Source organism: Lampris incognitus, chromosome 3 (assembly GCF_029633865.1).
Source record: "Lampris incognitus isolate fLamInc1 chromosome 3, fLamInc1.hap2, whole genome shotgun sequence".
NCBI classification, from domain to species: Eukaryota; Metazoa; Chordata; class Actinopteri; order Lampriformes; family Lampridae; genus Lampris; species Lampris incognitus.
The window spans coordinates 11140552-11154159 of record NC_079213.1 but is presented as its reverse complement, the minus strand read 5'-3'; the positions used below and the strand labels follow the sequence as shown (position 1 = coordinate 11154159).

The window sequence follows — 13608 nt, the reverse complement described above, 5'->3', positions numbered from 1 at the left end:
CTAGCTCGTTAGCGCCCTGCTAGGCGGCGGACTGACAGGAGACCCAATGGTGTGAGAGAAAAACAACACTGTTCAGACTTTGAGTGTTAAACAAACAAATGCAGAGGAGAGAAGGAACTGCATGAAAAGAGAAAGGGGTTGTGGTCCCTCAGCCCTGTGTTCTGTCATGAATTGAGGTTAGGGTTTAAGGGGAAGTTAGGGTGAGGGGTCACAGACACACTCCCCTTCAAAATTTACAGGAAAGCGGTCACACAAACGGTTCATCACAGCAACTGTACGGTGGAAGAGGAGGATCGGCTGTATAATGTTACCACTGAGATGTGTGTGTGTGTTTAAAAATGATTGTGTATTATCCCTTTTTAAATCACTTGTTACTCATCTGCTCATTTTTCTTTCACTGTCACCGTTCTTTTCAGGGAGACGAAATTGTTTACTTCAATGCCAAAGACACCGTGAGTACTCCCTGAACACATCCACTTTCCATAATGTGTCCTTGTGCTTTTTTGTTCTATATGTTTGAAAAATCCCATCAGCATGTCCCCCCCCAGACCCCACAGGCTTTGTCGCCATGGTAAAAAAAAATCTGGCAATAAAGGTTGCAGATAGCCTTGGAGGATCCCTAAAACCACTAGCTGAGCCCTCAGGTTGAGATCTGAGTGCTGAAGAGACACAAGAAGTCATTATGCAAGGCTGTTTGTGCATGCATCGATGTGTGTGTGCGTGCGTGCATGTGTGTGTGTGTGCACGGGCAATTACTGACAGTATATTTGTACTGTTATCAGGACTACATTTGTGCGTGCAAGGGTCTCCTGTATGTGGCAGGGCCCGTACATGTTGTGGGCCCACACATTTGGAGACACTTGTTTATGCGTGTGATACTGCATGCCTCCCCTGGCCTCAGAAGTCATCTGTCTGCTCCGATAAACAGGGATCTGCATCTAATCCCCCTCCACTGTCCCATCGGGACGGAGCCACACACCCACAGCGCGCTACTGTCACACTGCATTTGACTGACAAATCCTCTCCGCTATCTGTCTCCCATGGTTTCTGTTTCACTGCCTGGAAATCAGAGTCTTGCTTTCCCCCGCTATCGGTAAAGACAGTCCAGTGAATATTTGGCATTCAGTTATCCGTTATTTCTCACTTCTAATTAACAATGAGGGAAATTAACTTTTTTTTTTTCGGAATTTCCCCCCTTTTTCCCCCCCATTGTATCTGGCCGGTTACCCCACTCTTCTGAGCCGTCCCTATCGCTGCTCCATCCCCTCTGCCGACCCGGGGAGGGTTGCAGACTACCACAAGCCTCCTCCGATACATGTGGAGTCACCAGCCACTTCTCTTCACCTGACATTGAGGAGTTTCGCCGGGGGGGGGGGGCGTAGCGCGTTGGAGGATCACACTATTCCCCCCAGTTCCCCCTCCCCTCTGAACAGGCGCTTTGGCCAACCAGAGGAGGCACTAGTGCAGCGACCAGGACACATACCCACATCCGGCTTCCCACCTGCAGACACGGCCAATTGTGTCTGTAGGGACGCCCAACCAAGTCGTAGGTAACACGGGGATTCAAACCGGCGATCCCCGTGTTGGTGGGCAACGGAATAGACCGCTACGCCGCTTGGACTCCCCTTGAGATTAACTTTATATTCTGGGGATATGTGCAGTATATTTGCATGTGTGTATGTCAAAGTTAAGATGTACACACTTGTGCTTATGTATATGCAAAGTACACAACCGCAGACACACACACGCATGCACATACACACCCGTGTAGGCCAAAACGAAGGTTTCTCAAGATGGTGTTAAAACGCTACATCAGCGGTCTCTCTGTTTTTGTTTGTTTCAAAACAGCTGAACCAGACCGAGGGAAAGTCAGAGAGAAAGAACCGATACATTCCGGATGATTTTACCCGTGACCCGGACTTCAAACGACTGGTCTCTTACAACACCACGGCTGTCCACATCCCCACAGATATTTATGAAGGCTGTAAGTACAAACAGACGTTCACACAAACACAAGCTGACTCACAACTCAAAATGTCCTTCTCTTTCTCTGTCTGTCTGTCTGTCTGTCTGTCTGTCTGTCTGTCTGTCTGTCTGTCTGTCTGTCTGTCTGTCTGTCTGTCTGTCTGTCTCTGTCTGTCTGTGTTTGTATGCCTGTTGTCATTGTGTCCAGTATCTACAGTAAAGTTCCCATGATGCTGAACTTAGCCTTCCAGCTCTCTGTGCGGTATAGACAGTTCTAGGTCCAGACCAGGCCGTACCACACTATATATAGCCCAGCTATCAGCCAGCCAATGGCTGGCAGACCCTGGACTTACTGTCACTCCGATCACCAGCTGCTCCTCGCCCTCCCACACACTATTCACCCGTGCGAACCTGCAGGAGAGTTGCATAGACCGCTACCGCCATGATAACTTTTCCAGTGGGCGTTTTCACCCGTGTAGTAAATCCATCCAAACACTGTTCACTCACCGTTATATTTGCAGACTTTACTGTGGCTTGCCCAATTTATGTAGCACTAACGTAAATCTTCGTTACATTAATTCATAATATGCAGTATCAAACTGATGTAAGTTATCAATAAAATGCATAGACTAATGCTTTCTTGAAACTATTACTCATATTGGTGGCCAGCTGTTTAAAGATGATCACTGATTGAGTATCATAGTTTACCCACCATTTTATTTACCACTGTCACTGGACACACTGTGCGTTGGGGTCTAGCTGAGTTGTTTGTCCTGTAAAGTACCTGTTCTCAGTTACTAGAATCAGAATCAGAAACACTCTGTCATTTCATTTCATGCACTTGCACGCATGAAATGAAACAAAACATTGCTTCCCCCAGCCCACAGCAGTGCAACACAAAGACAAAAACACATATCCAAAAACTACAAGAACTGCAAGAACACATACAGTTAGGTCCATAAGTATTTGGACAGTGACACAATATTTGTAATTTTGCCCCTGTACACCATCACAGTGGATTTGAAATGAAGTAACCAACATGTGATTGAAGTGTGGACTTTCAGCTTTAATTTAAGTGGTTGGACAAAATATATTGCATTAACCGTTCAGGAATTACAGCCAGTTTTATATATGGTCACCCCATTTTCAGAGGATCAAAAGTAATTAGACACTTGACTAACAAGTGGTTTCATGGGCAAGTAAGACCTTTTCCATTATTATTCAATGACAAATTAGGCAGATAAAAGGTCTGGAGTTTATTCCAAGTATTTACATTTGCATTTGGTAGCTGTTCATCGGAACTCTCAACATGAAGTCCATAGAGGTGTCAATACAAGTGATGGAGGCCATCATTAGGCTGAAAAAGCAAAGGAAATCTATCAGATGGGTAGTAAACACTTCAGGAGTGGCCAAATCAACATTTTGGCACATTCTTAAAAAGAAAGAATGCACTGGCAAGCTCAGCAACACCAAAAGGCTTGGAAGACCACGGAACACATCTACAGTGCATGACCGCAGATTTCTTTCCCTAGTGAAGACAAACACATTCGCAACATCTAGTGAAGTCAAAAACACTATTGAGAGGTAGGGGTATCATTGTCCAAGTCTACAATCAAGAGACGCCTGCATGAAAATAAATACAGAGGGTTTACGACAAGGTGAAAACCACTGGTGTCACTGAAGAACAGGAAGGTTGTGTGGACACAACCAGCAACTGAAGGCAGCTGCCGTTAAGTCTTGGCAGAGCATTTCAAAGGAGGAAACTCAGAATTTGAAGATGTCGATGAGTTCCAGATTTCAGACAGCATCGACTGGAAAGGATTTTCCTACAAACATTAAATATAATTGTTATAATCATAGTTACGTTTGTTTGTCCAATTACTTTTGAGCCTCTGAAAATGAGGTGACCCTGTATATCCATGGCTGTAAATTCTGAACAGTTAATGCCATATTTTTATCCAACCCCTTAAATTAAAGCTGAAAGTCTACTCTTCAATCACATGTCAATTACTTCATGTCAAAGCCACTGTGGTGGTGTACATGGGCGAAATTACAAATATTGTGTAACTGTCCAAATACTTATGTACCTAACTGTATATCTAAACTAAACCAAAAAAAAAATCACTGTCCGGGAGAACGAACTCCAGCCAGGATGACTGTTGGATCTGCCGGTCTACATGAGCTAGCAGTTAGCTTAGCCTTCCCCGCTTCCGCATCCTGTCAGACCGCCCTTGGTGTTTCCTCTTCGGGCCTAACTCTGGTCAGGGCCTTGGTCCTTGGGCCTACAGGACACAGTAGACCAAGCTCCCTCAGCCGATCCAATGCTAGCTCTCCCAGCCAGACACCTTTGACACGCCTCCCCGCACTCCACACAATGACACTGAAAACACAGTCAAGGCTAGGCGAGGCCGCCGCCAGACTGCACTCGGTGTTATCTCGAGCACTCTTGTTATTTGTATGTATTGTGTATTTACAATTTGATTTTATAGAATTCATGTAGCAGTAAACAAGCATTGACAAACTATTGCCCATTGTAAATACTGGCTCAAGGCCACACCTAAATCAAACGGACTCATCATTCATTTTATTAGCTGCTGCTGTGTTTGTCCTGCTATGCTTACATCAGTTGGTCCCAGATGGTTTTTTCACCTTTACACCACATTTACACCTGGTATTAAAATGTGATCTATATCCAGATACGTTATCTGGATAACGTTACCTGTTTTTTTACTGCGTACTCGTTATCCTTATTGAGATCGGATCTCTGTCCTGCAGAGCAAAACCTGCATATGAGTAATTTGAGGTGGTGGCAGATCAGCTGTAGGAACTGTCCAGTTTTGCTTGGACAGCGCTGTCACCCCATAAAGCTACTAAGCGTCTCATTTCCTGATGACTCCAGGGACATGAATCTTCCATTTCTACTAATCGCTCTATAGCCTCCTTTCTTTAACATTTCATCAGATTCATCATCTAACTTCCGACGCAAGGAGTACTCAGTGGTATTCGTGGTCAGAGGTCAGAGCGGGAATGATGACGTTGCGTATGTACGGATGCCAGTACATTGTTCAGATTGTGTTTACACCTACCTAGGATCAGAACACAATGCGTGCCAGGCTACCTCCTCCAGCTGTGGTCAGGCAGATCCGATCACAGTCTGATCATGACGCATTTACACCTGATATCAAAATGCGATCTGTATCCAGATACGTTGTCTGGATAATAAACAATCCATCTTGCCTTTGTGTTCACACCTGGTATTTTTAATGTGTTTTCGTTATCCTCATTGAGATCGGATCCCTGTCTTCCAGAGCAAAACCTGCACGTGAGTAATCTGACGTGGCAGCAAATCAGCTGTGGGGACCGGTCGTTTGGCAAGGTCAACTCGCTCGTAGAGGCCTCTTGTCGGCCTTATTTCATTGAAAATCCCAGTCTAGAGATGTCGAGGCAGTTCCCCCGGCCCTGTGGCATGTCCTCGGTGGTATTCACAGTCAGAGGTCAGAGCGGAAATGATGCTGTTGCGTGAATACGGATTTACACATTGTACGGATCGCGTTTACACCTACCAAAGATCCGAACACAATGTGAGCCAGACTACCTCCAGATCTGCCCGACCACATCTGATCACATTCCGATCACGATGCATTTACACCTTGCATTAACATGCGCTTTTCCTTATCCGGAAAACGTAGCTGAATACAGATCACATTTTAATACCTGGTATAAATGGGGCCTTACACTTTGTGTTAGAATGTGTGTTTCCTTATCCGGATAACGTGTGTCTGGCTATAGATCACATTTTAATACCAGGTGTAAATGGGGTCTTAGATTGTGGCAAACTCACAAAAGTGGTGGTGTAGCATTTATAGCTGCTCTTCAATGTTAATTTCTGCCCATTGGTCTGGACTTTTCTCCAAAATCCTTTCATTTTCTTTTCAACTATACATTCTGTGTAATGTGGTTTAAGAAAGGCAGTGCAGGCATGCCAGCATGTTTTCAGGATTTTATTTTTTCATTTGTTTCTGTTTTTGCCAGCTAGATGAATAGATGAGGCCAGTACGTATGGACACAGTACCTTGGTCTGTATTTTGTTTCGAGCAGGCTTAATTCAGATGGAGCCCATCCTCTGATCCAGAAGGACAATCCTAGAAGCGGAGCAACTTTTAGACCATTTCTTTTGCCGCATGCATGAGCATGTTTTTCTTTTTTCTTTTTCTTTTCTTTTCTTTTTTCGTATTGGACACAGAGATGTGCAGCTGTCCTCACTTATAAACTGAATTCAGGCTTCATTTCCAAGCTGGTGCAGAGACAGCTCAGCAGTGGAAGTATTTTAACACACCCTGGCTGTTAGCTTTTGGCTCTCTATGGGCCCTTAATGACTGGTATAAGAGCAGAGCTGGTGCTGGGTTGTGTTTGAGCCATGACTTCTAATGGAGAGAGAGAGCGAAGTGATGTCTATGTTGGAAGTACTCGATGTGCACACTTGAGTATTAAAGCATTTAACATAATGTAGGCTGTTTTATTTAGTGCCTACTTGCAGCTCACATGCGTGCCTGTTCTTCTGTTAAAAATGTACTAATTCCAAAACCACAACCCATCATAAATCTCTGCTGGCAGAGCTGAATGATGTTGTGTGTGGCTGACTGGCTTTACATAGACAACAGCATTGTGTGTGCGCACGTACACATGGCATACATACTTTATTACCATGTGCACATATGCACAAACACCCTCAGGGCCATGGGTCTCTTATTCTAGGACACATACAGGCTATGCACAAGGACACACACACGCACACACACAGCCCCCCTCCCACCACCACACACACACAGCAGTAAGCATTCAGAAGGTAAGTACTGATGCAAATGTTTTAGTTACATGGAGGTCATGTGTTTCCTCACACAATACCCCCCCCCCCAGTATGGAGGGAGGTAGATGTGAGGAAAAGATGGAGAGGCAGGGAGTGCTTTAGAAACTGAAAATGAAACCAGAGGAATGGTATGGACAGCCGAGTAGAAGATGAATGATTCGTTGCCTACCAACACGGGGATCGCCGGTTCAAATCCCCGTGTTACCCCCAGCTTGGTCGGTCGTCCCTACAGACACAATTGGCCGTGTCTGCGGGTGGGAAGCCGGATGTGGGTGTGTGTCCTGGTCACTGCATTAGCTCCTCCTCTGGTCAGTCGGGGCACCTGTTCAGGGGGGAGGGGGAACTAGGGGGAATAGCGTGATCGGAGGAGGCATGTGGTAGTCTGCAGCCCTCCCCGGATCAGCAGAGGTGGTGGAGCAGCGACTGGGACGGGACAGCTCGGAAGAGAGGGGTAATTGGCAGGATACAATTGGGGAGAAAAAGGGGGGGGGGTCCAGAAAAAGAAAATGAATGATTATTGAAATTTGTTGCTGTTTTGAATTGCTCTGCAGTCTCAGAGGAACAACTTTGACTGAATCTATATGAATTAACCCCACAACAGGGCAGAAACTTTCACCCACTGGGGCAAGTAAACACATTAACATTTCATTCACTAGCTTTGCTGTTTGTTCAGTTGACACTGAAATAAGTACACAATCATAATGCTGTAGTTGACATCTGTGAATATCTGAATGCATGTTTAACAGACATTACCAGGTGTGAGAGTTTAAACAGTTTACACAAGTACATCTCATCAGCTCACAGCTCCTTTGGCATCAATTGGACTTGCATTAATGATATCACCGGGTTGCAGTTGCACCGGGTTCGGTTAATGTGGTGGATGGACGTCGTGGCGTAGTGTCTTCTGCGGCTTCGCAGGTCATGTGACTATAAATGTTCAGTGTGAGGTCGCCGACATCTTTGTCTTTGCCAGACGGCCAGTGTAGGAAGTTATTTTTACCAGTGAGGGTTATAATGATGGAAGGCAGGGAAGTGGAGAGGGGAGATGGGGGGTGGTGGAGGGGGGGGGGGTTGTTCCTGGTGTGATTCATCACTCCCTCAATCTCTCTTTCTTTCACGCCCTCTTTTATTTCCACTATCATCCTCTGTCTCTCTCTCTCTCTCTCCCTCCCCTCCATTTCTCTCTCCGCTCTTGTTCCCTCTCTTTTTATTCATCATTCTCTCCCTTTGTTCGTTCGCCCCTCTTGGCTAATGAGGTGGTGTCCCTGCAGCTCAACTGTCCCCTCTTCTCTCATCCAATTGTTTATGGCGGTGGCCATTTGTGTTACTCATCCCTCTCTTTCTCTCCCTCTCTCTCTCTTCCTCCTATCCTTTTTGTCTTCCCTCCTCCTCCCTCTCTCCGAGGACAGGCTGCCACATTGATGCCGCTCCGGCTGGCCGGCGCTGTCAGCGTTACCATGGCGATATGTGTACGAGCGTGTGCGTGGTTGTTTGTAATGTGTGTGTGTGTGTGTGTGTGTGTGTATACATGTGTGTGCATATATTTGCTATATGTACCTGTAGACCTGTAGTGTGTTTGTATTCATGTGGTGTGCACAATTGTCTGTGATTTATCTGTCTTTGTGTACACACACACACACACACACACACACACACACACACACACACACACACACACACACACACACACACACGTGTGTGTGCACATTTGGACACACCCAAATTGTGTCAAGGGAGAGTTGGTAACTGGATTAAGCAGCATTGTCTAGACAAGAGAGGTGTCCTTGTGGCTTTTATAACTCCTTGGGGAGAGAGAGAGAGCGAGCGAGAGAAAGAGAGAGAGAGCGATGTCTCAGCCTCCTTCTCTTTAGCTTCTGCCCACTTTCTGTCTACTCTCCCACACAAATACTTTCATGGTCTTCCTTTGTCTCTGCTTCCTTCCATTGCTCCATCCCACCTCTCCTCCCCCCTCCCCCCCTCCATTCATCCATCTCTAGTTAAGTTATTAATAGCAGGGTGTGGAGTTGCTGTCTAAGCCCCCCCACCCCCGTTCCTACTGATTGGATTCTATTCTGCTGTCGCTGATTTGGTGTAGGTGGTCAAATAGGGAGTCATTACGGTGTGTGTGTGTGTGGGTGTGTGTGTGTGTGTGTGAGATGAAGGTGAGTCAGAGTTTATATCTGTGTTGGCAAAGGTGGAGGGGGAGAAAGAGAGTTTATTTTTGCCAGATTTCATGCCCTTTGCTGTACGCCATGCGTGTTGTGCGTGCGTGTTGTGCGTACCTACATGTGTGTTCTCGCTCATTAGACAGATCAGCGCAGATGCGATTGAAGTAGACGCGAAGAGTGACAGGAGCCTCGGCAGTGAGCCGAGGGTCGCCTGATGCCCGCTCACATCAACACTGTGTGGCACCTGTCAGCGCCAGAAGCACACACATACACACACACACTGATGTCCTGAGATACTCTGACAGTTGGTGTGTGTGTGTGTGTGTGTGTGTGTGTGTGTGTGTGTCGGTGAGGACATGTGTCCTCTTTGTGTGCTGGAGTCCCAGTCCCTGTGGCAAAGTTCATAGCATACAAATTGATTTTTGTTTTTCCTGTCCTTTTTTATTTTATTTCCATTTCCACAGCCCCGCGCCGCTCAATACATGTCCCCGTTCGTCCATGGCTCTGGCTGTCGGGCCATTGGTACAAATTGCTCTGCTGCTTACCCCCGCCTCCCCCCCTTCTTTATCTCTCTCTCTCTCTGCCTCACTCTATCTGCGGCTTGCGTCCTTGCGAGGGGTTGGACCTCCTCCAGGAATCTTCTAATCAGCTGATTGGAAGTCTCCTTCGAGTTCTCCTCCGCATTCTCTTTCCAAGCCCGAAACAAGTTCATACGAGTCACCCCGTCTTACCCTTCCGTATAACTTTCCTGGAGGGATTAGAGACTTGTACTTTGTGGAAGGTAGAGGGACTCGTGTTAGGGCACATCGGGTAAAAGGCCCTGGGTTCAAACCCCGGGGTTGTCCAACCTTGGGGGTCATCACGGGTCATCCTGTGTGTGGAGTTTGCATGTTCTCCTTGTGTCTGTGTGGGTTTCCTGTGGGGGCTCCGGTTTCCTCCCACAGTCCAAAGACATGTAGGTCAGGTGGATCAGCCGTACTAAATTGTCCCTAGGTGTGAATGTGTCGGCCCTGAGCTAGACTGGCGGCCTGTCCAAGGTGTCTCCCCGCCCGCTGCCCAGTGACTGCTGGGACAGGCTCCAGCGTCCCTCACCCCCGATTGGCATAAGCGGCTTGGATAATGGATGGATGGATGGATGGATGGATGGATGGATGGATGGATGGATGGATGGATGGATGGATAGACAATGTTTAGCAAAAACGGGATTCATCTCCGTGCAAGTGGGTTGCAGCTGTCATTAGCCAGTGTGTGTGTGTGTGTGTGTGTGTGTGTGTGTGTGGGTTGAAATGTGTGTTTTTTCATGAGTAATAGTGCCGGCTGTGGAAGAGACTGCGCCCGACTTCCCCTGAGGGTCAAGACATTGAAGATTATCAAAAAACGCCTCTCTCGCTCTCATCACCTCGACACCCTCGTCACGCTACAGCGAACGCGGGGGCAGTCAACTGTGTGTGTGTGTGTGTGTGTGTGTGTGTGTGTGTGTGTGTGTGTGTGTTTGTGTGTGTGCGCGTGTCAGTAAGTCTTCCCTCCAGCCAGTTACAGTGTGCATCCCCGCTCCCTCGTTGTCCTCTGGCTGATTTCCACACGTAGTCATTAAAAGCGTGCTGTTTACACTCATCTTTTTACTTTGACGGCCGTCACCGGACAATCACCCATTTGTCAAAACGTTGGCTCAGCACGACACCCCTGGCGTGGACACATAAGGCGCCTCGCCAACAAATTAACATCCACAAGGAGACGGAGAGTGCGATTTTCCAAGGGTGAATTAAAGCATCATATGCAGCACCACTCCCTCTCTCTGTATGTCTCCTCTCACCTTCCCATCCACATTCGCTCCATTATTGTCTTTTTTTTTTATAAATAAAACCCATCTGCTCTCCTTTCCCATCTGCGTTTGTGTGCCCATGTCAGTTCAATGCTGTTCGAGTCCGTGAGACGGGCGCGTGCCTGCTTGCACATGCACGTAGCGGGCAGTGGCGAGCGGCGGTGGAGTATCATTGAGTCAATGGTTCTCCCTGATACGATTATTACAGGCTCTCAATGCTACACTCTCCCACCCTGTAATTACTATCAAGTACACAGGCGCCGCCAGAGAGCAGCAAGCTTACAACAGGATGCACTAAAGAGCACTGCCTTCCCCCCAACACACACGCCCCACCTTACTGTCTCCGTCATCAGTCAGTGCGAGTCCTCTGTCCACTGCTATTTTTGTTTACAGTGGTCCTGGAAATGTTTTGTATTTTTCTCCTCTTCTTTTGTCTTTCTCTTCCCCCCCCCCATCCCTTTTCTATTTCCACTTGCCTAGGTCCAACCCCAAGAATCACCTCTTTTTTCCTTCTTTTTTTTTTAGCTATTACAAATTTTTAGTATTTCACAAAACGATAAAAATAAGGGAATGATAATAGTAATAATAAAATAAAAAGAAAGACAGAGGTCTAATCAGAAATCAATATATGTATGTTTTTGTAAATATTCAAATTTTTTGGTTTTTATACATTTCAGTGCTTTCTTAAAATGTATTCACTCATTTATGCAGACTAAGAATAGTGGCCTGGCATTAATACATCTAGATCTATGGATACATTGTTTAGATCTATGGATACATTGTTCAGCCATAATAATCAGGTTGTTGTACAACATTTCCATATTTGTATCCTCCATTATAACTCCAAATTTAATATCCTAAACTGGCAAATGGAAGTCCTTTTCAGATATCCAATTTTGAAACAAGTCCTCCTCCTTCTTCCTCTTCTTTTTCTTTCTTGTTCTCCTCCTCCTCCTCCTCCTTCTCCTCATCCTCCATTTTCGCTTGCATTCTGTCGTTGGTTGAAAGCCATGCATCTGCAAATTTGGCAAGTTTCTTTTCGTTACATAAACCAAATGTACACATGTCCTTTTCTTTAAGTGGAGACTTGAAAAACAAAAGGTGCAACAACAGTGCCAAGTGTGCGCTGTTTTGGGAGCATCTGATTCTTCCATTCACACTTACTGCACATGTACTTACTGCACATGGACTTACTGCACATGTACTTGACCAGTGACAACGCTGAATTGAATCGTGAACGCCTCGGTAGTTTTAGACAAATGAAGTGTTTTTCAAAGCCTGTGAAAATGCAGTTGTTGGGTTAAAAAAACGGTAAAACAGTCATGTTTTATTTTTTTCACTTGGTGTCAAGTCAGCTTCGTTGCAAATACATGGTTTTCACCTAACAGCAAGGATTTGGGGTCTTAAACCACAATGTCATACTTGATTTGAATAAATAATGGACATGCTTCTTGCTTCTTCTTTTTTTTGTTGCTTTTCGCTGCTGACATTTGAGTCCTCACTCCAGATTATTCCAACTGTTCACCAGACAAACTCACAAAGAGATGATTTCAGAGTAGATATATATACATAAAGATATAGGTCAGGGGCGTCCAGTCCACAAAATGACAAGTCCAATCTTGCATTCACCTCTTCCTCAGAGCGAAGCCTCAGACAGTCACATAAATAGTTGGATTTAAAAGGTCACATGGTTTTGGGGCAAACGAAAAAGAAACAAAAAAAAAGAAAAAAAGCCAGACCCATTGCATTTTCACTCGGATTTCCATCCTTCTACCTCTTCTTTCAGCCATCTCATTGCGCCTCCCCCAGCCTCTGGTCTTCCGTTTGGTTTCTCTTCCTCGTGGTATCTTTTTTTCAATCTGTGTAAGTTCATTTTGTCATTGGCTACCCTCTCCAAAAACCCAAGACCTCCAATTTTTCTCACTTTTTTTGTAGCAATACATTGTAATGGATGGACTGGTAAATGGATGTATGGATAAATAGATGATAGATGGATAGATATGAGGGGTAGATGGATGGATATATAAGTAGATAGCTAGCTAGCTAGCTAGCTAGATAGATTCTTTACCATCCATCTAGAGGAACTGTGTTGCCATACTCTGTACAAGTGTGTACAGGTGTACCGCCGTACACAGGTACAAATACATATTACAAGCACACATACATGAGGTTCAGGGGGCTATGGAAGACACTAGTACACAGATCTGGACAGACTTTCAGCAGGGTATTTTGTTGAGAGCTGGTATTGCAGAGGTGATGAAGGCACCTACCAAAGCAGGCTTTTTTCTCCCCAGAACATGGACCTGTACCTACAGCCAGATGGCAGTAAAGAGACGGGTGGTTGAAAAGGGGGTTATCCTCAGTGCTTTGCTTGTGACGGCTTTGCTGTGGAGGTCTGAGAGATTGGCGGAGGTAAAGTTAGTAGTTTGGGAGCGAGTGTGTGTGAAACGGTTGAGTTAGTTTTTGTTGGCGAGCTTGTAAGTGGGAGAGTAGTATGGAAAATTGTTGAGAGATTAAAAAATGAAAGAGAATTTGATGACATGAGGCGATTTAAAAAAGCAACTTTTGGATCATTATGTGGATGAAGAGGGAAAGCGGAACAACCGATATGACTGTGGGCGATTTTGCAAGTCTCTAATGGACAAGCCCTAGTGGCTCTGATGCGTGCACTGATGCATGCACAGACAGACACACACACGCGCACACACACACACACAGACACACGCAGCACACACTGTTTTATGACGGATAGACCTGGACAGCTCTGGAGTTGCCGGAGCAACACT

The 13608-nt window shown here is 45.8% G+C and overlaps 1 protein-coding gene across 1 annotated transcript in view; it reads left to right on the top strand.

The window, feature by feature from the left end:
• Positions 1 to 13608, top strand: part of cacna2d1a (calcium channel, voltage-dependent, alpha 2/delta subunit 1a) — a 152827-nt gene that overhangs the window by 82168 nt on the left and 57051 nt on the right. Inside the window, 2 exon segments of the mRNA XM_056275601.1 lie at positions 417 to 452; positions 1849 to 1984. Coding sequence (XP_056131576.1) covers positions 417 to 452; positions 1849 to 1984 — 172 coding nt within the window.